General features: G+C 30.4%; 2 protein-coding genes across 4 annotated transcripts in view; one reads left to right on the plus strand and one right to left on the minus strand.

Moving 5' to 3' along the window:
- LOC142327665 (uncharacterized) overlaps window positions 1-23,750 on the minus strand; it is a 233,589-nt gene that overhangs the window by 185,075 nt on the left and 24,764 nt on the right. The gene's annotated exons all lie outside the window — the stretch shown is intronic.
- The window catches only part of LOC142327663 (uncharacterized), a 77,715-nt gene continuing 75,803 nt past the window's right edge, over window positions 21,839-23,750 (plus strand). For 2 of the 3 annotated variants that reach the window (XM_075370888.1, XM_075370889.1), the window contains exon 1: window positions 21,839-22,447. In XM_075370888.1, the coding sequence (XP_075227003.1) occupies window positions 22,082-22,447 (366 nt within the window). In that variant the 5' untranslated portion in view covers window positions 21,839-22,081. The remainder of the gene's footprint in view (window positions 22,448-23,750) is intronic. The other variant, XM_075370890.1, reaches the window with a different exon arrangement.

Here is a 23,750-nt window from a genome sequence, read left to right on the forward strand (position 1 = left end):
CTGTTAGGTAAATTCTAGGAGCTATGTTAGGATACTGGTCGCTAAACTGTTTAAGGCTCAGTTGGCGTATGTGGTTCAGACATTCAATCTTATGCTTTAGGGGGACCGAATGGGGTCGTGGTGGGAGAAATGCCAAGCAAATCAATAAATCCAAATTTTCTTTTGTCATAATCTTTTTCTTGTTCCTGTAAATATCTAATTTATAAAGTAAAATAATATATATAAATAAGTTTAAAAATAATTTTTTTTGAAAATATTTACCTTTTAGTTCATCAACCAACTAGTTCATCTAGGCCAAAAAAATATATGTATTTATGTCCGCATATGTGTGTATGAGGTCTGTAGATAAAATAATGAGACTAGTTTTTTTGGCAGCCAAAGTGGCCACTGTAAAGTTACTAGTAAACATATAGTTATATGGGCAGCTGATTTACATCAAGTTTTGTGTTAAACTCTGTGAGAATACCACTAAACTTTTTCAAAAATTGAAGAGGGCGTATGGAAATGCTCTGTCACGAGCCAAGTTTTTAGGTGGTTTAAAGCATTTTCAGATGGCCGGAAATCAGTTGCGGACGATCCACGCTCTGGAAGACCGTTAACGTCAAAACGTAACGACAGTGTTGGGCGAATCAGAAACTTGATACGGTACTACCGGCGATTAACTGTCAGAATGACTGCAGAACAAATGAATTTGAACCATACCACAGTCCATCAAATTTTGGCAATGAAAATGTTTTGTGCAAAATTGGTCTCAAAAAAATCTGTTGAACAGAAAAAAAAGGGTGGAAATGTGCCGCGATGTTTAGGGCGAATTGAAACTGATCCTGATTTTTTTTAAATTGTTATACTGGTGATGACTCAGAAACAAAACGCCAGAGCAAGGAATGGCACACTTAAAAGTCACCACATCCCAAAAAGCAAAAATGAACAAATCAAAAGCATGCTAATTTGTTTCTTCGATGGTAATGGCATTGCCCATAACGAGTTTTTTGCCTACAGGACAATTGTAAATCAATCTGTTTATCGAGAAATTCTTGAAAGACTGTGGAAAAGAGTTGCCAGCGTGAGACCAGCTATCAAAGGATGCTGCATCGGATGCTCTCTCTCTCTCTTTCTCCTGTTTAGCCTCCGGTAACTACCGTTCAGATAATACTTCAGAGGATGAATGAGGATGATATGTATGAGTGTAAATGAAGTGTAGTCTTGTAAATTCTCAGTTCGACCGTTCCTGAGATGTGTGGTTAATTGAAACCCAACCACCAAAGAACACCGGTATCCACGATCTAGTATTCAAATCCGTGTAAAAATAACTGGCTTTACTAGGACTTGAACGCTGGAACTCTCGACTTCCAAATCAGCTGATTTGGGAAGACGCGTTCACCACTAGACCAACCCGGTGGGTGCTGCATTGGATGCTGCATCGTGAAAATGCACCTTGTCTTACTACAGTCCCAGTTAATGAGTTTTTGGGAAAGAAAAACATTCCTGTAGTTCCTCAACAACCTTATTCACCTGACTTGAGTCTCTGCGACTTTTTCATGTTCCCGACTTTAAAAAAAACCTCAAAGGACACCATTTTGAAACAGTAGAAAACATTAAAAAAATAGAAAGTAGCATTGACACATATATTATATTTCAGAGCCAAAATGAGAAGCAATTTTTTCTATTACTTTCATAAAAGTTGACTATTTCTTCAATATTTTTAAACAACTGTCTTTTAATTTTTTTGTGTTAATTATATGTTTTTCTTTTAATTACTCGTATATGTGTTAATTATAATTTTTTTTTCTTTTTTGTTAAATTGTCAGTAGAAAAAACTGGATGAAAATTTATTAACCGAAGAATTACATTTGTTCCAATACCGTACTACATGCTTTATCTCAAGGTTTTTTTTATTTAAACTCTTTTGGCAAGTAAAAGGGAAATTATGAAAGAAAAAGAAACATATTCCATGCCAGAAATCGCGCCTTATTATTCATGATATCGTCACTTTTTATTAAGATAAAATCTTACACTAATCTATATGTGTTAACCAACTTACTGATACTGTTTACTTTTTTTTAATGTATCCTTTAATCTGATACAAATTCTACTATGTAAATTTTCAAATGCAGTATTTTAATTATAGGTCACCATTGTTATTATTTATTGTGACAGCAATAATATTTACAATTTTAATGATTAGATTTAAGTTTTTAGATACATTTAAAATTACGAAACATTTAGACGCAATTTAAATTTTATTCAAAATAACATTTCTAAAAGTAAAATTGTATATAGATATTAGTCATTAGCTGGAAAGGAATTATTTGAAGTACGAAACCGTAGGTTATATAAACTAACTTATGTTTGTATAATATAAGGAAACGTTCTTAAATTATTTATAGTAAATATAAATAAATTTTGTTTTAAAAAGATGAATATATTTTAAAATAGAGTAAATAGATAGTAGTTGAATTCTTTAAGAAAATAAACATTTTACATTATGTATTTACTTAGGTATTTGATGAAAATTAATAAACAGTGAAACAACCTTCTTTCTTAATTTACACGTGTACATATACATATATGTGCGTGTCTCTCTGTCTCTCTCTCTCTCTCTCTCTCTCTCTCTCTCTCTCTCTCTCTCTCTCTCTCTCTCTCTCTCTCTCTCTCTCTCTCTCTCTCTCTCTCTCTCTCTCTGTATGTGTGTGTGTGTGTGTGTGTGCGCGCGCGTGTTTTTATTTAAGAAGAGGAAAGAGATATAATTTAAGTTACTATATATTTCAAAATGGATTTTTCTTAAAATAAAAATATAATATTGTCATATGTTTTAAGCAGTCTAAAAATACGTAAAATTCTTGGCTGGTTTAAAATAAATTGTTAACTTTTTTTTAAATAGTTTACACCAAGTCTCACTAAACATATATAGTAGATTCATTTATTAAGCAAATCTAGTTTACCTTTTACTGATGACATATTCTGTTCTTTATTCATAACGTAACATAATATGTATACACAAATACAAAAAAAGCTGCTCTTGATATACTTCTGATTTATTTTAATCACTAAAATTAACAACATTTTCTATTTTATTGTTTAACATATTCATATGTGGTTACTTTTTTATTTTTTTTTTTGTAAACTATACATGTTCAAATTAACTACAGTACTTCTAAAAATGGGTAATTTTTTTTTATTTTCAACAAAACACTCGCCAACTTTCAAAACTCTCATTTGTAAAGTGAATTGTAAAACTATCTTATTATTAAATATTTCTTATCTCATTAAAGAATTTTGTATAGATATTTGAATATAGACTTTTATATACATGACAAGTAACTTGGACAAATTACTTAAATAGAAACTATAGTTATTTCTTACAATTAAGCTTCTGAAAACAATGTTTCATCAATCTTTATAAGACGTAACTTTCATATTTCCACCCCTCTAATCAATTATGTAACGAACGTGTAAAGATTTAAATATTTAGTTTAGTTATTGGCAAAACTTTCTTTAAAAAGCTGTGACAATGTTTCACCAAAACTACAGTTATTTATTAAATTTCTACAATATACATTCCTCATTCTATAAATATATTATATCCTATAATTTTTTTTCATTAATTAAAAAAAAAAAACAATGTTTACAGAGAATAAATTTTGTCCTTACGTATCAGTAGAAAAATTACAGGAATTATAACAATGTGCTTTGATGATGAAGAGAGGAAGATAAAAAACATGTTCGAAAATTTGTTTTGATATTTGAAACAAACCATTCATTCTCTTTTCTAAATGTGCGAAAAAAAGAATAATGATTTTACAACCGTTTCTTCTTCTCACGTGTTAAACGGTGTAGAAATGCAATGGTAGACTTTTTTAAGTCCGTGATGTACTACAGGCAATGCAATTTAGAGAGAAAAAAGATCAAAACCCGACTTGAAGCTCGTAACAAGTTGTAAAGGTTAACAAATGAACCTCGTTTTGTATATTACATTAAGTTCATAATGGTTATTTTTAATCATTGAAATATAACCCCGTTAATTTTTTAATATATAATCTTTTTAATTTTTTATAATAAAATCTGAAAAATTGTTGTCCATGATTGTACGATTAGTTGAAATTGAGATTAACAAACAAAAATTAAATTTAAATAACTTGTAATTTAAATCCCTAGTATACAATTATTTTTTTAATCTATCTTCACTTTCATTTTAAGATTCTAATGTTTGTGCAATAAACAGATCAAGTTACACTTCAATAGTTGATCTTCCAAAGATCTTGCTTCTGAAGCAATATTATTAATTCAGTCATAAATTTGTTGGTAAAAAGGAATACAAATCTCTTTAAAAGTAACTTAATTTCGACTAGTATTGAACCAGTATCTTTTCAGATCACAAAAATCACAAAAAAAGGTAATGATAAAATATATTTATATACTTTAATGAATTGAATTAATGAACTGTGAGTCTCTATCAATGTATGAGCTGGGTATGGAGAGAATGATTCAATTCAACCGAATGAATATCATAAATTTATATTAAATAAAATAAAATATTGAATAAATTCGCAGTCTCCCAAGGAGACTGCGTATGAGGCTAGAGTACTGAGATGATGCGAGCACCTAGTGCGAGGCTAAACCAATCATCACCATCAACTGGTAACAAACGGGATGACTCTGGGGTACGTTTTTGGGAGATGCAATGGGGTGCTCTTATAATATCTCTGCAAACAATCTTCCGATTTTCAACATTCAAACGGGGTATTTGTTATCAGGTTGAAGGCTTACTTTTGAACGCATCAGGTACACTCTTGATCTAATAGATCGCGGTTATTCAGAAATGTTATATCTTGACAACCAATCTTCCAATTTTTAAAAATTCAAACGGGGTATTTCGCAGTATAATACAAAAATACAATAATACAAACCGGTACAAAAATGATGATCATTAAAAAGTATTAAATAGTAAAAACAATTATAAGTTAAAAGTTGTGGGTGTCCTATCAACTTTCAGACAGTTTTAATTTGTTTAAATATATTTTTCATGTTGTAGAAATAGCAGGCATTTATGATTGTCTAAAGATTAAATTCTCACAAGGTCTTAGATCGAAAAGAAAATTTTTTTCTAATTGCAGTCGGGGGATGTTTAATATAGAACAATTACTATTCAGAGCTCTTTAATATATGACAGTTACTATTCAGAGTAACTAGCCTTTAGATTTTTTTAAATAATATTTTTTAATATTTGGTTACCGTGGTAATTTTTACTTCCTTGTACGAAGTAAAGTAAGTACTGTGATCGCGAAAAATTTCGATTTTCAGATTTCAACGGAAATATCCATTTTGACCATCTCTGAATCCATTTTGACTAGTTCATCGTAACGTCTTTCCGTACGTACGTACCTATACGTATGTATCTCGCATAACTCAAAAACGATTAGCCGTAGGATGTTGAAATTTTTGATGTAGGACTGTTGTAACTAATAGTTTTGCACCTCCCCTTTTGATTGCAATCGACTGAACCAAAAGTGTCCAAAAAAGCCCAAAATCCAAAACATTTTGAATTATGGACTTTTTCTTAACTGCAGTAATAAGCCCTCATTGAGCGCTTTTCAACGATATATTATAAGTGGTACTTATTTTCATTGGTTTCAGAGTTATAGCCAAATAAAACATTAATTAATGAAATATTTGGATCTTATAATGTAAAGGCACATCGGTTCGAATAAGACTTTTGTCCTTTTATTTAATTCTTTTTTTTTATATATAGATATATTGATTTGTTAATAATTATTAACATCTAACTGTAATAAAAATTTTACTATAAATAATAATTCAATAACAATAAAAAAATATCAGAAGTTATTATTGAAATAAAATTATCTGTACTTTTCTTTTTAAAAAAATGGATATATGTAATTTAATAGGCCTACAAGTAGTCATGTGGTGTCGACATAAAATATTTTGTACTTGTTAACTTATAAAGTTCTTAAACAACTTGTTATTTTAACAACAACAAAAAAATCCATTACATATTTTAAAGTTTCCAAAATAATAAAAATATTATAATGAAATATTTTATATTTGATTAGTTGTATTAGATGGATGCAATATTATTTTAAAATTGAGTTTCTTTATACGTGTATGAAATTTTTATAAAGATAACGTTTTCTTAGCAGAGGTGCTGCGCAGATAATGAATATTATGAGCCAAAGGAATAGTTCACCGCATGAGAGGAATGAATCATCAATGAAAATTTCTCATGCTGCTGAGGTAGGAGAAAATGTTGAAAAATTGAAATAGATCGGAATGCGTGTTTCATGTTGTTGTTATTATACCCAAATTAGTTTCCTATCTTAGATTTAGATATTTTTTTTTAATAGAAAATTTCTCTTATTAACATTATATTTCCTTTTTTGTGGATTACTTCTAGTTCATATTTTAACTTAGAAATCGATTTAATTTTGTTTGTATTTAGAAGTGTTAGTGAATTTCCCTAGTATAGTCTATACTAGTAAATAATTCACATTAAGTATCTATTAGTTTTTTCTTTGTTTTGTTTCGATTTAATAATTCTTATAAACATTCAAAGATATATTTAAACTATAGTAAAATAAAATAATTTTTAAATGGACTCATATAAGAAAAGAGTACAGGAATAAGCCAGACTATTTTGCTCCAAAAATAAGAAAAAACTAAATATTAAAATATATTTAAAAAGTGATAAATTATTAGTATTACTAAAATACGCTTTATCCTCATGGTCTGTTCAATTTTAAGTTCATTCTGTAGATATTCATTTAAAAAAAATCTTCCAAATAAATTTCATTTAAGTTAGAAAATCATAGGAATTAGGTCGGTAAACATAAACCATTAGTTTATAATAATCTAAATAAAATATAGAAATTGTAGGTAAACTCGTATATTGAGTAAATAGGCTGTAAAATAAATAATAACTTCCTGTTTAAAATTTAAAGTACCACTGTGAGGTAAGCACCAAGAAAATTTCAGAATTGCTTTTGTCTCCTTTTCTGTAAACTGTCCGTTTAAATGGCCTGCTGTATCAGACTCATTGTCTGTAATAATCCCACCTGTTTGCGGTAACCACTTTCTACCATCGTTAGCTTAATTACTTCGTTTGAAAGTATGAGTGTCTTCTTTTTTTCTCGCACATGATTTTTTGTATATAATATATATATATATATATATATATATATATACCTGCTCAATTTATCGTTGATTATTACCGCACAATTTTAATGCTAATATCGACCAATTCTTTGTTTTATATTACTTTCATTATTTTCTATATAATTAATTCTTTTTCTTTAATTTTTTTTTATTTTGCTAGTTGAACAATTTTCCCTTTTATCAAGTACTTTTAACTTCTTGCCCCCTTGCAATAGTTTTGTTTTACAACTTTTATTTAATTTGTACCCAATTATAAAAATGCATGTCGTTACGTTTATTTCTATTTAAGTTTATACTGAGTGTCTGGGCTAAAGGTATCAAATGCAATGATCTATATTTATAAGATATGCAATGTCGTAATCTCTTAAACGTAGGCTCAATCGACAGGAAATTTCTCCAACATTTCTTCTGTAAACTCTCAAGGCCAGCGGAATACATATGCTCAGCTAAACCGACTCAAATGCAACTTTAGTCAGTAGTATTCAGTTGAGATGTGGACTCTCCACAACAAAAGGTTCAGTGCTTGCTTTATTTAGCGAAGTTTCAATCAGTTACGCGTGTTCAACAGCACAAACTGAAAATGAAATATCAATATCCTCCTACAGTCAAGTCATATTCGTCAGTGAGATACGACTTCAAGAGAGACTCGGAAGCTTGGTTTTACAAATTGGAAATCATCCAGAAGTTTCAATTAGTGACGAGAATGTGGATCGTGTACTAGGTGCATTTACTGCCAATCCTGGAAAGACAATTAGGCAGGCTAGTTACGAACTGCAAATTGCTCGTTCACGATACCGTTCACAAGTGGCTCCGTTTGCGAGCGTACAAGTTACAACTCCATCTCATTAAACCGAATGATCGCCGCTTACGATATCAGTTTGCTGCACCGTGTCGAAAACAAATCCTAATTATTTTAAAACATTGAGTGATGAGGAAAAGTTAACAGGCACAATTGTTGGATTCGGGGTACTAAAAACTTCCCAGTAATCTAGAGTGAAAGGGATACTCCGGAAGTCAATCTCTGTTAAGATTGCACAAAAATGGCGTCACCGGTCCGTTCTTTTAATGGAGTCCCTATAATAGGACACACGTACCTCGACGTGCTTGAGAACTTTGTTGTTCTTCTTAGATTTCTGCAGGCTTCGGTTTCCAACAAGATGGTACTCCACCACACTTTCATCAAGATGTTAGCATGCTTTTAAACAACACTTTCCCCGGTTGTTAGATCGGACAAGGAGGTTTAACTGCATGGCCACCTAGATCTCTAGATAATGTTCTCTAGATAATCTCCTTTGGATTTTTTTGCTCGGGGATTAGTTAAAAGTTGTGTGTACCAAAGAAAAGTTCGAAATTTAGACTATTTAAAAATTTTGAAGTTGTTGGTCTAACAACGGAGTTAGATTATCGCCTAGTCGTCTGCCGAGCTAAAGTTACACATTGAACTTAGCTAATTACATTAAAACTTGGGAAGTTGCTGTGCTTTATTAAAAAAAATATTATTAAATATAACTGGCTCTCTTAATATAAGCTGTTACTTTTGAATACCTTTAGCCCAGACGCTCTTATATTTGTACAATAGATGAGTTACCCGTGAGTGGGTGAATTGTTTTTTTACCCACATTAGATATTTCTCCCCTCCATACCTGTAATGACATGAAATTTATTACTACTAGAATATAGGCGACTTAATTTTTAACATTATGCTGAGCCAAGGATTATATCTAAATACTTTAATTAATATTTCATTTTAGATTGTTTTCCTTATTAATGAAATTAGCCAGAAAATAAAAAATAAATAAATTCTGATTTTTTTAACATTTAGGTCTTTTGTAAACATCTTTTAATTATTTTATATCCCGAGTAAAATCATCTTTATTTTATTCTATTTCAAAATTTTTTAAGGGTTAACTGTTTGTTTTTAACAACAAAATCCATTTTGATTGCATTTCGTGCAGTTTCATATCTATTCTTTTACTGTTTAATGTAGGTTTTCTTACAGAATATTAAAAATTTGCATTCGGTAATATTGTTATTTCTCTACCCTGAACTAAAGCGTAATTTTTAATTAGTATATCCTTTTTTCACTCAGAATATAGATACTGTTTTTTATCTCTAAAGATATTAATATTCTTTATCTTTTAATAAAAACGCATAAAAAATTAATTTTACGTTAGAATTTTAATTTTCTTCATCATCAGATTATTTGTTGTTTCATCCATTATTGAATAGATTGTATACCTTTAAAAAATTACACTACTCTGTCAGTCTCAAATTCTCGTAACGATTTTTTCATACAGTTATCAGTCATTATTTTTAAATGTGGTAAATTATTTATAAATATTGATATTTTACGTTAATGAAAAATAAAGTTCATTTAAAAATCGTCACGTCCAATTTATATCCCTTTATCTGGAGATCCTGGGTTCAAATCCCAGTCGGCACCACTGAATACAGAAACTCTGGTCCTTTTAACAGAACAACCAATACAGTACAATTTTCTAACGGTGCAAGTAGAATACCACTTTAAAACAAATATATACATCGGTATTAAAATAAATGGAAACGATTTCATATGTCAAAACTGAGACATACTAGAAAGTAGAAGAAACAAGTGCAGGTTCACATAGCTAAAAAATTACTACTTATGGTATGTTTCAAATTTTTTTCTTAATAAGTTGATAAGGAATAATAAGTTGAACTTAAGTTAACGTAACTTAAGTTGAACGTAAGTTCAATGTATTGAACTTACTAACATTATACACTGACTAACCCACGTAATTAGATTATTAGGTAGAGTTCATAAGACAGCTGCCTATTGTAATAGGTACAATGATTAGACTTCTAGAAAATTTCAACATCTTCGCGTTTCATATCCCCTAGACCCTAAAGCAACCGTCAGCTCAAAAGTTTATTTATATATATATATATAAAATATATTTCACTTTCTTGTGGACACGATTAACTGCCGTAATTTTGCGCCAATCACTTTCAAATTGTTCCTTAAATTTAACTCCTCCAAAATTCTCGGTCGAGTTTGTTAACAGCCAAAATCGAACCATGGAGGTGGAAATCAGGGGCTCTTTCGGAAAAAAAACAAAATAACGCTCTAACTTTCTTATTAAGTAAAATATCGAATTCGTTTAAGTTCCTACTATTTTTTGGATAAGGACCTAAAACTTATCTCAGTAAAAATTTTTGATATCACCAACTACTGGCCCAGGGGGTGGAAAATGGGTTTTTGAAGATAAAAAATCATACCTCCCTTTAAAAGTATAGTATAGAATCGATTTCAAATGGTCGTTAGTGCTTTAAAACATTTGTCTGAAACAATTTTTGATATGACTAAACCTTACGGCAAGGGATGACCAAACTGTTGCTGGAATTGTAAGAAAATGGGGGCTTGTCGTATGCTAAACATGAGAAACATTTTTTCCCATGCAACCATTGCCGTATTGAGTAAATTTGAAGTTTTTCTTAACTTTAAGGTAGAGATCTTTTTTATCCCCTACTTAACACCAGTGAAATCTACCTCCGCCTTCCGGCGTGCCGAAAGGGATTTTTTTATTCATATTAATTAATTAATTACATCGCGAATTACATCTATCCCAGGGCATCACATTATTTAAGAACGACTGCTCTATTTAAGTTTATATAATAGACAACACGATAATACTCGTATGTAAAAATAATATCTTGTAAACTACCGAAATATAAGTAAAAAAAATTGATCTTTCAAATAATTTTTTATTCATACTGTTAAAAAGTGTTTTAGATTTAGTTTAAAGAAAATTATTGACTTTTATTTATCCATTATTTTCCTTTTTTTACTTCTAATAGTAGTCAACCAACCCTAAATGCATACTGATTAGTTCATAAAACTTATCTTTACTTACATTGAATGTTAATAGTTGCACGTTTTTAAAATACCACTTGTTGCATTCACGTGTATATGTACAATTTTTTTTACATTTTATAACTTTCTTAGAAAGATTTTTACATGAAACGTAGTACTGTAGAACTGGTTTTAATAATGAATGCAGAAAATTTTTTTTCATTAAGTATGCATTTTGTGTTCAGTAATAATAAATTAAACTTTTACTGTTCATATTTTACAATTGAATTAATTGTTTACATTTATTAAAAAAATTATGTTTGGTTTTAATTACTTGTAATGAACTATTTCGATAGATAAAATATTTTTGTTTAATTTTACAAGAATGTAAATTTAAAAAAGTAAATAATAACGAGTGTTTCAGAAAGGACGCAAAGCCTTTGTTTGTCGACGTGAATTTATTACAAAAATATTAATTTTAATAAAATACTTATACAACAATATTCCAAATTACCTTTAATAACTTTACAATAGATTTTCAAAATGATTTCCTGTAATCCCGATGCAGGTTCGTACGCGTTTCATAACATTAGCAGTCCCTTTTTTTAATGTTTTATCAGTAATGTTTAAAACCTCACTTTCAATGTTAGTCTTCAATTCGTCAAGTGTATGAGGATTTATTTATTTTTTAAATATCCTCAAAAGAAAAGTCTGCTGGTGTAAGATCTGGAGATCTTGAAAGTCACAATCCTTTTGATATCAAACGATGGCCAAAAACATATCTAGCGTTTCATTAACAGTATGAGTTGCATTATCCTGCTGGAACCGACATTCTCGTTCGTGTAAATCTAACATGGCAATAAACTATTTAATTATGTTTCGATAAACCACACCATCTACAGATTTGTCAAAAAATAAAGACCCTATACACGACACCGCAGATCGCACATCAAACACCAATTTTACGTGCGTGTAAATGTCATTCGTGAAACACATAGGGATTTTCAGCGCTCCATATTCGGCAGTTTTGGCTGTTAATGTAGCCACCCAATTGAAACTACGTCTCGTTGCTGAAATAAACACGATCCATAATTTCAATACCGTTATCAGCAATAAAAGAACGAAACCGACGGTAATATTGTAAACGTTATCCGCGGTCTACTTCTTTCAGTTCTTGAACGACACCGATGCGATAAGCATGCGATTGTAATTTTGTAATCCTGTAAACTGTAGATAGTGAAAGCCCAGCCTGTGAAGATAACTTTCTGAACAATTTTCTGGGTGAACGAGTCAAACGTTTTTTTCACATTTTCTAGAAATTCTACCGTTACAGTGACGGTCGACCTGTGCTTTTCCGATCATGTACACTCCCAGTCTGACGAAATTTATTAATCAAACGCGACTTATGTCGACTTATTAAGAACTGAAGAGTTGGAAAATTTTATCCGAAACTCGTCTTTCACTCGTTCGTAAGATTTACACGCGCAATCAGGCTCAATAATAAACACGCGTTCGTCCTTGGAAAATCATATAGTTAACTCAATGGAAACGAATTTATACTGGTATAGCACTAGTGCATAAGAAAGACATTTAAATGGTTACAAGCTGCTAACCTTGAGTCCAGAGTTGCCAACCGACATGTAGGGAGAAATAAAATTTACCTATGCGTGACTTCTTCCTTCTTAATCTTAGGATTACTTCCTTTTTGAAACACCCGTTATTAAACTTAATAAAGATATAATACTATCCACAACGACACACTTCTGCTTTTTTCTATTCAACAGTTTTTCCTATTATATGATTTTTAAATAACGTTTCTCTTTAAAACTTTTTATAGATTTTTTCTCGTATGACCTCTAACGAGATTCTGATTATGTAGATTTCGTCTCACTTTTAGGTTATAGTCAACCTGCTGTTTTGTATTGTGAAACATTTTAGTAGATATAAATTGATACTATATAACGGGAGCTATTTTAAAGATGATAAATTTATTTTACAATTTATTTACCATTTAATCATTGATTTTTCTCTTAGTATGATTTTATTTTAAACAATTTTTCATATAAATATATTAAGATAAGTTAAATTAAAAAAATAATCAAAACCGGTTTTTTTTTCAATTTAACTAAGATTAAGGTTTTTATTAATTTCCTTTATCGTAAATTAAATCGTTAAATTATCATTAAACAAATTAATAGTAATTATTTAGTAACCCTACAATTAAATCATTTCCTCTCTATTCCCTGATCACGTTAACAACGACACTTGGCACTCCTAGAAGGATCAAATTTGGCAAACATACAACTCTTGACCTAAATAGTCGAGACAATAAAAAAGTCGCGGGACTTTCTCTTACTGCGAATTAGTAGAGTAATATTTTCATATTTTTAAATTCTGAAATTTATGTTATGTTGGGTAGGTGGTTTTAAATTTAAAAATAATATGTGAATATTTATTTATTCCATAATTATCTATATCATCATATTATCGACAAGGAAATTCTGGTAAACATTCATATATGATAAAGACGAAAGCTAAAACACGAAAAAAAGGAAAAAATTACAGAACGACTTAGAAGTAAAAAAGAAAAAAATCACATAAATATGGATCTGAACACGCTTAGTTTTTCGAGTTTTAATGACAGAAAATGTCGCTCTGATTTCTGTTCGGGGGTAAAAATAAAGCAATACTGAAATTCAAGAAATTTAAATTAAACGGAAAATTTGATGATTTAATTTGATTTTTCACCGGAAAATTAAATAAAATAGGTTCCAAAACTGTAACTCTAGTTTTTTTTAATTTTTTTGTGTTTTTTTTATATTGTAAAAGAAAGTAATAAAATGAATGTCACAAAACACAATTTTTTAGCTTTGACTTACAATAAGTATTTAAATTGTATGAATTAATGACATAATTAAAAATTAAATACCGTAAAGTAGCCTATTTGTGATGACACAATTAAAAAATTTAACCGAAATCTGTTCATAATGTAAGTACTTGAAAAAATCGATTTTTCAATTTGGTTTTCTAACTCATCAGTTTCTCCCTCAGATTTATCCAGTAATTTAAATATAAAGAAAAGAAATATAAAATGTAATGCGTAAAAAAAGTATTTTATATATATTCAGTGTCCCACGAAGAAAGGGAAAAACTTTTAGATGTTTACTGATAAAAATAGTGAAAAAAGTTCATGTAAACACAGGTCTAGAACGCTTTGTTTTCGAGTTGTGGCTAGCGAAATATTTTGCCCGGATTTCAGCTCTTCTAAAAAAAAGCCCTGCTGTAATTTTTGGGGCCCAAATTAAGAAGTAAAGTTGATGGTTTCTTATATAATTTGAGCTGAGAAATACTAGGACAGAACAATTTCAGAACTGTAACTACAGTAGTTTTTAAGATATCCGACGTAAAACACAAAATTCGGCGTCGAAATCAAGTTTTTTTAGGATTGTAGTATATTAGTTTTGTTAAATGAGTAATAAATGCGGAAGATTTAATAAAAAACTTGTAGTGGATTTAAAAAGAAAATACAAACTTTTAAAAATTGTTTTTTTATTGAAGCAAAACAGAGGAAAAATATTCAGGAAATCCTATTATTCTTTCTGTATCTAATGAATATTCTTTTTAAACATTCTTCGGTGTATCAGCATTTATTAATGAAAGGGTTTCCAAAGTGTTCTTTTTCTGTTGAACGCCAAGTAAATCATCGTATTAATGATAAACATCGTGTTATTCAGCATATTTAGCTTAGCCCAGGCACTAGTACAAGAAACCCACCGGGTTGGTCTAGTGGTGAACGCGTCTTCCCAAATCAGCTGATGTTCCAGAGTTCAAGTCCTAGTAAAGTCAGTTATTTTTACACGGATTTGAATACTAGATCGTGGATACCGAGGTTCTTTGGTGGTGGTTGGGTTTCAATTAACCACACATCTCAGGAATGGTCGAACTCAGACTGTACAAGATTACACTTTATTTACACTCATATATATCTTCCTCATTCATCCTCTGAAGTATTATGTAAAAGGTAACTACCGGAGGCTAAACAGGAAAAAGAATGAAAAGGCACTAGTACAAGGCTAATTTCTTTTCGTACAAGTTTGTCAAAAAACAATGTGTTACGCACCCTACAGATAGAAAATCTTTATCCTTTCCGTCGGCAGAAGGTTCAAACTTTGTGGCCAACAGATTACCCCCAGCGATTACACTTCTATCATTAGCTTCTAGACAACGCTGATAATGTAAATTCAATTTTATTTACTGATGAAGCAACTTTTATGAAAAACGGAATCTTCATTTCTAAAAATGCCTAGTCTCAGTATGTTTTGTTTTTAAAAAAAGTAAAATTTCTTAAATTTTTTTTCATGTTCATTTGGTATTTTTTAAATAGATTTTACTGAGAATTCCCCATAAATTTTGTTACAATGTTTCATTTGCTTACTTTGATAGTTTAATAAAGTTATTGTAAGTTAAATCTATAAAAAATGTTTTTGTGACACTAATTGTTTTGTATTTTACAGTAATTTTAATCAATAATTACTTGGCAGTTCTGTTAAGCAGTTCTATTTTTTTATTTTTTTTTTCAGTTTTTCAGATCAAAAACTGTATGAAATCCCCTTAATCGAAATTCCACAAAATTCATTTTGACTTCATTTTATTCTTGGAACAAAATCAGTGACATTTTTCAAAGAAAGCGTTTCTAAACTCGTATTTATATGAACTTTTTTTTATTTTTACTTGTAGAACATGCCCTGAAACACTTTCTATTTCTACATGAGGCTATTTTCGGAGTGTGTTACGGAGTTCTCCCGGAATTTTCGTAACCTATTCTACTCGTGAAAATAATGGAAAAAGTTTACATAAACATATGTCCTAAAATGCTTAGTTTGTGAGCGGCTAATGAAAGATACTGAAATATTTAGAACTTTAATTAGGGGGCAGAATTAGTAATTTTCTATGGGGTTTGACCTGATAAATCGAATAAAATAGGTCTCAGAACCGTACCTGTAGTATTTTTCTGAGAAATCTGATATATAAACCAATAAATTATTGTAAAAAAATCCCGTTTTTTGTGTTTGATGTACAATAACTTTGTTAAATAGGTAGATAAAACATAAAATAAATTCATAAACATAAAACTTTTAAACAAAGCTTGTAATGAATTTAATTATAAACAAAATGGTGAAAGATAAGGTTTTCTGTGAATATTTGTTTGAACGTGATCGATTGAAGTAATGCCGAACTTATTTTTAACAACGGAATACGTTGATATGGTAATGCTACAGCTGCTGCAATAGAAAATGAAATACGTTTTCCGAATCGCAGGATATAATATCCCAAAACAATTATCGAGACTTTTCGCGCTAATTGATGAAATTATTAATGACACAATTCAGCATAGTCCAGGTATCAGTGCACGACGTCTTTCTAAGTGGATCGGAGTTTCGCAATGTACGGTTTGGACAATACAAGTTTTATCCTTATCATCCGCTTCGCTTGGAGTTCTGCAACGTGTGGAATGCAAGTCGACAACGTATAATTTGTTTACCGACAAAGCAAATTTCACTCGAGATGGCGTCAGCAACTTACACAATGATCATACATGGGCAGAAATAAATACTCATGAAACGGTGGGAGGAAATTTTCAACACAGATTTAGCGTTAATGTATGGTGCGGCCTTCTTCACAATTAGCTGTCTGAATCTCATATTACCCGGCCGCTTAAATGCTGAGATCTATTTGCACTTTCTTCAAGAAGAATTTCCCCAGCTGCTTGAAGATGTTCCTCTAGCGCTGAGGCGCAAATTATACTCTAGCACGATGGCGCGTCTCCCAACTTCTCTTGTACCGTTTCCACTTACTTAAACCTACCCCTATGAAATGGATCGGTCGAAATGGTACATATTCCTGGCCACTAAGATCGCATGATCTAGCACCTTTAGATTTTTGCGTCTGGGGATGAATGAAAAATGTTTTATACAAAACAAACATACATTATACATTCTCGTGAGGAGTTAATGTCCTCATTATGGATGCGGCTGACCAACATAAAGACAGCCCTAAAAAATTAAAATGAGCAAAAAATGCACTACAGAAGCGTATCAAGAAATGTGTTGAAAATGGCGGGTTCATTTACTGTAAACTGGTACATATAATGCACTTTGGTCTAATGTACTGTTTCTAAATAATATAATTCAAATTTTTAATTAATTTTTCTTCGTTTTATTCAACTTATCTTACATCGTTTTGTTCAAAATTAAATTTTCTATGAGGTCTTTTGTATAAGTTTTATGTACTTATTATTTAATAAAGTTATTGTACGTTAAACATAAAAAGCAGGGTTTTTTATTTCACCCCATTTCGTTGGTTTTCATCCCAGATTTCTCAAAATCTAAGGCAGATACGTTTCTTTTTCCTGTTTAGCCTCCGGTAACTACCGTTTAGATCAGAGGTTTCCAAACTTATTTTTCTCATAAACCACTTTCAAAATTTTGCTGGTTCCGGTAGACCCCCTGCAGCTACATTTCTACCATATTTCCAGTCGACGGAAAATGTGAAGATTAGATCTAACTATGAAAATTTGCGTTATTGCTGAGTTCCACGAACTAACAGCTTCCGAAAAAAAAGTGAGATTTGATTGGTTAATTTTTTATTGACTGTGCTATGAGTGGATGTCAAAAAAGTAAAGTTGGCCGATCAAAAAAAAATGCTTCCATCCAACTTTACATTTTTTACATCTACTCACAGCACAAAAAAGCAATCAATTCTCACTTATTTTATTTAGAAAACTTCCCATTCAGAGTGGTAAAAAGCAAAAGAAAAATTGTATACTTTTTTGTGTTGCATTTATTCAAATATGTAATCATTACACTATTAATTATTATTGTTATCATATTGCAATGTAATATAATAAAATTGTGGTAATATAATTAAAATTAAAAATTAATAACGTAATGTAACGGAGATTTTCGCTTATTCCTAACAAAACTGAAGCCAAATATTGATAATTTGCTGTCAATCCATCAAGTACATCCCTCCTATTAAAATTGTAACTATTTTGTGATTGTCATTGTAGAAGTTACATTACGTTATTAATGTTTAATTTTAATTATATTACCACAATTTTATTATATTACATTGCAATATGATAACAATAATAATTAATAGTGAAGCGAAAATCTCCCCGTTCTGTGATAATGAATCTGCTCCTTTTTTTTGATAAAAGGTTTGTAACGACACTAAAACTTTTTTCGACAAGATATGACGAGGGAAACGCTATCAAAAGCTTTCTCGCAATTCCCCACAGTCCAGGATATTTTTCTGGTATTTCTGCCTGCAGCCAAAATGTTTGATACCCTCTTTTAAATTTCACCTTCAGCTCCTCATTAGTGCTAAGCTCGAGTAGCTCCTCTTGTAATATCACATTCTCCACTTCCGTTTCATCAAATGGATTTATGATCCATGGTGGTATTTCCATCGTCAGAATATCTTCAAATCTGATTTTGAAGTCATCATGCAGGGCGATTACATGTTGAACGTATGTCTGAATATCCTAATCAAGGCATTCTACCTGTGACAAGTTTGAAAACTGGGAAAATACGCGCCGACTAATATTTTGCTTCATAAATTTCAATTTTCCAAGAAAAGCTGAAATTACACCCTTTGTTTTTATTAAATTGAGACTGTCCCCTTGTAATTGTTAAGTTACAGTCGCTGAGCTTCTCAAAACATTATCTGCCTAGATTGATACGCAAAGTCAAGCCAACATTTTAGTTCTTCACTATCGAAACCAGATGAATTTTCGTGGACCCCCGCTTATGAATTGTGAACCCCCATTTTTTATCACACCAACGTAGACCCCCGTCGAGTCTCCCGTGGACCCCTGGGGGTCCACCTGAACCACTTTGGGAATCAATGGTTTAGATAATTCTTCAGAGGATGAATGAGGATGATATGTATGAGTGTAAATGAAGTGTAGTCTTGTACATTCTCAGTTCGACCATTCCTGTGATGTGTGGTTAATTGAAACCCAACCACCAAAGAACACCGGTATCCGCGATCTAGTATTCAAATCCGTGTAAAAATAACTATCTTTACTAGGACTTGAACGCTGGAACTCTCGACTTCCAAGTCAGCTGATTTGGGAAGACGCGTTAACCACTAGACCAACCCGGTAGGTTTACGTATCTAGAACCTATTTTAATCAATTTTTCAAATCAAAAGCCGTAAGAAATCACTCATTCTTTTTCGCAATTAACGACCTAAAAATTTCAATTCGACCTCATTTCATCTTGGCTTGGGTAGCTAAACACCAAGCGAAATCTTTCAGTAGCCGTAACTGGCAAGGGAAGCCTTCGTCATATGTTTATGTGAACTTTTTCCATTATTTTCACGAGTAGAATGGGTTATAAAAGTTCTGGGAAAACTTCGTGATTCTGTTTATATATATTTATATACACTTTTTTTCTGCTCTTTATATTTAAATTATTGGTCAGTCAAATCCACAAAAAAAAAAAAAAAAAAAATTGAAAAATTCGTCTTTAAATGATTGTAGTGTACGCTATTTTACGGTAGGTATCACAGTTCATACAATTAACTTATTCATTATTATTTTTCTTCGAAAATGTGAATACTTATATTTTTAAATTAAATAAATGAAACAAAATGATTTATTAGTTTAAGCAATTAGGTAGATTTTATAATAAAGTTACCTATTGTAATGGGTACCATGATTCAACTTCCGACAAATTTCGACGTATCTTCGCGTTTCACATCCTCCAAACCCCAAAACCATCGTCAGTTCAAAAGTATATATATATATATTTCACTTCCTTTTTAGACATGATAACTGCCGTAATTTTGTGCCAGTCACTTTCAAATTTATACATAAAATATAATGACTCAAAATCTCGGTCGAGTTCGTTAATGGGTAAAGTCGGACCATGGGGGGTGGAAATGAGGGAGCTTTTTCAAAAAAAAAAAAAATATATATATATAGCGATATTTTTTTTTTTTTTTTGACAAAATATAACTTTCATACTAAGTACAATATCGAATTCGTTAAAAATTCTTACTATTCTTTGGATAAGGGCCTAAAACTTATTTAAGTAAAGTTTCTTGATATCACCATGGCCCAGAGGGTGGAAAAAATGGGGTTTTGAAGACAAAAAAAAATCATACCTTCCTTAAATAGGCGCAGTATCGAATCGGTTTGAAGTGGTTGTTACTCCTCTAAACATTACCTAAAACTTTTGTCTGAAACAATCTTGATATTAGATGGGGCATGTCGTGTACTAAACGCGTGAAACATTTTTTCACATGCAACCATTGTATTGAATAAATTTGAAGTTTTTCTTATGGAAATCTTTTTCATCCCCTACTTTGCACCGGTGAAATCTACCTCCGCCTTTAGGCGTGCCGAAAAAGGTTTTTTTTTTATATTTATACAATTTTATTATTAGCAGATAATAAAAAAAAATCCCTTTCGGCATGCCAGAAGGCGGAGGTAGATTTCACCAGTGCTAAGTAAAGGATAAAAAATATTTCCACCTTAAAGTTAAGAAAAACTTCAAATTTACTCAATACGACAATAACGGCACGGGAAAAATGTTTCAAATGTCTAGCATACGACAAGCCCCATTTTCTTACAATTCCAGCAACACTTTGGTCATCTCTTGTCGTAAGGGTTGATCATTTCAAAAACTACTTCAAACCAAAGATTTAGGTAATGTTTAGAGGAGTAACAACCACTTTAAACCGATTCGATACTGCGCCTATTTAAGGAAGGTATGATTTTTTTGTCTTCGAAATCTCATTTTTTCCACCCTCTGGGCCAATGGTTGGTGATATCAAGAAACTTTACTTAGATAAGTTTTAGGCCTTAACCAAAGAATAGTAGGAACTTTAAACGAATTCGATTTTTACTTCGACTGAAAATTATAGCGATATTTTGTTTTTTGTTTTTTTTTTAAAGCTCCCTCATTTCCACCCCCATGGTCCGACTTTGCCCATTAACGAACTCGACCGAGATTTTGGATTGTTATATTTTATGTATCAACAATAAAAAGAGTTTTATATTTATCTATAAAACATTTTAATTTTTATTATAAAATCTACTTTATAAATATAAAATTGCATTAACCCAAAATCCCTATAAATCTTTTTTGTTGACTCGTTTTTTAATCGATGTTCAATGATTTTTTTTATTATTTCATTTAATTATTGCAACTTAACGTTAGTAAAGTAAAATAAAATTTATACTGATAGTAAATTGAAGTAATAAATTTACTGAAGTAGTAGTAATTTACTATCAGTAAATTACTGAAGTAAATTGTTCTTTCGACTTAATGCCCTCCACAGCTGTTATTATACTTGTTTTTTTTCTTAATTTTCTACATTTTTTTACATCAAAAACGTATAGATATAAAATATTTGCGATGTACGACTGTTTTTTTATAATCGCACATCTAATTTAATTTTTAACGATTATTTTTTTAACGTCATCTTGGTTATTCTACATATTTCAAATATTATGTTATAACTTTATAAATTGATATTAATTTGTTTTAAAGTACAAATATTTAAATTCGAACAAAAATTAAATTTTTATTAAAAAAAAAAGATTTCTATACCTTATTTAATTTAAAATTGAAACACAATGTAATTATAAAGTGTAAAGTGTCAAAGATAAATCTGTAAAGGTTAGTTTCCTGATTTAAGAGGAACCGTGTTGTTTAGTATAGGAAGACGGTATGTTTTGTTTCAGAAATAGCTAGCAAATGACCTCGTACGCGGGGAATCTCTCGTTAATTTTCATGCCAGTAGACAGTCGCCGGTGAAAACTGTCACATTCGCACCGCATCCAGTTCGCCCTCACATAACCCCCCCTCTACCTTTGCTATATTATTTTCGGTTTTATTAGTGGCTAAACGTATTGGATTCAGTCTCGGTCCGTGTTTTGTATAGCGAGTGTTGTTTCATGTTAAAATAGTTAACGGTGTTTTAGGTTAGATTAGTTTTTAGTTTAGTCTCGATCTGTTTTTTGTTGTTTTTATTTTGTGTTTACGATATAACTTATCGTATGCGATGAATATACTTATCCGTAAAAATTTCCAATCCGATGGAAGTAAGGAGAGGTACGGTAAAGTAGGAGGAAGACATCGCAGCAAAGGCGTTCATGGCAAACGTTCAAGAGATAGCGGTTATTCTGTTATGGAAGAATATCATTCAGTGCGTACTCACATCTTCTTGAGCCCTTCTAATTTGGCGTTACAGGATTCTGAGGAGAGCGACCCGGAGCGGTATCCCAGCCTGGCCCACAAGAGGCCCTCTGTCACGCTCATGAAGTGGGCCGTAGGCGGTGGCGGAAGTGGTGGAAAGAGGAAACCATCAGGAGGGCGCACTGATTATCTGCCTATGAGCCAGACTGGCAACCTCACCCCTAGCAGGCAGGTCTGTCACTCTCTCTCTCTCTCTCTCTCTCTCTCTCTGTCTCACTCTCTCTCTTTCTATCTGTGAAATAATATCTCTTTTTAATGTGATTCTAAGACTTTTCATTTCTTTTGACTTTTTTTCTATTTTTATTATTTTCTCTCTTTCCAAACAAATTATATTAAAAACTATTGTAATACAACTCTCACAACTCGATAAAATAAAAATTATAAATTATTGTTTTCATTTTATTTTACACTGAGATTTATAAATAATTTTTTTTTTTGTAAACGCACAAAATTAATTTTATTTGTATGTAAAACAAACACAAAACTATATTTCTTTTTTAAATTTACACTAATTTTAAACGTTTTTTATTTACCCAAATTTTTAAATTATATTTTTGTTTATATTAACATAAAAAGATAATTTATTCAAAAATTTTAAGAATTTTACCATACCTTTGCTTTTAATAAAAAAAATTGATTTTTAATTTGTTTTTTAACAAATAACTATTCTAAAATTAATTTATATAAATTTTTAAAATAATATTTCTTTAAAATTTATTAAATAAATTAAACAAAAAAAAAATTTAATAAATTTAAAAATATATATTAATAATAAATAATTTTATTTTACGATTTCGAGCTTATGATGAAATATGTTTAAACAAAAGTTTATGCAATTTCTTAATAAAATTCTTCACCTACATTTTTTTAACAAATAAATATAAATATGTTCATAAAAAAAAATTAATTAACTTGGATGTAATTTTTTTTAAGTTTTATCTAACAGGAATGTTCAGTTACTTTTAAACTGGTAACTGTTAATTTTCTGTTTGATCTTTTGATTTTGTATGGTTTTTTTTTTAAGAAACGTTTTTTATTCAGTTTGATATGTTATTTACCCATGCATGATTTGCCTGTAGTTTTTTATTTATAGTGTAATTTTTTTATAATTATTCTTATAATTATTAATTTTAGTATTTTTGCAGTAATTTTTTCCAGTGAAATTTCTTCCAAATTTTTTTTTTTTAATTTCCTGAAAATTATTGTTATATTTTAATACATATTCATATTTTTATGTCACTGATATATTCTTAAAAGAAAATAATAAATCATTTATGTAATTGAACTTAATGGATAAGCATTTAACTTTATATAATATTTATAATAGGATTTTATATATTTCCCTGTTGGGTGGGTAGATTTAAACCCTTGAATTAAACATTAGGCTAGCATTCAGAATAACATTGTCTTTTACATCGATTTACTTAACCCATAATCTACTGAATTAATTTACCATTTGTTTTATTTTTTTTTAT

Source organism: Lycorma delicatula, chromosome 7 (assembly GCF_047948215.1).
Source record: "Lycorma delicatula isolate Av1 chromosome 7, ASM4794821v1, whole genome shotgun sequence".
Lineage (NCBI taxonomy): Eukaryota > Metazoa > Arthropoda > Insecta > Hemiptera > Fulgoridae > Lycorma > Lycorma delicatula.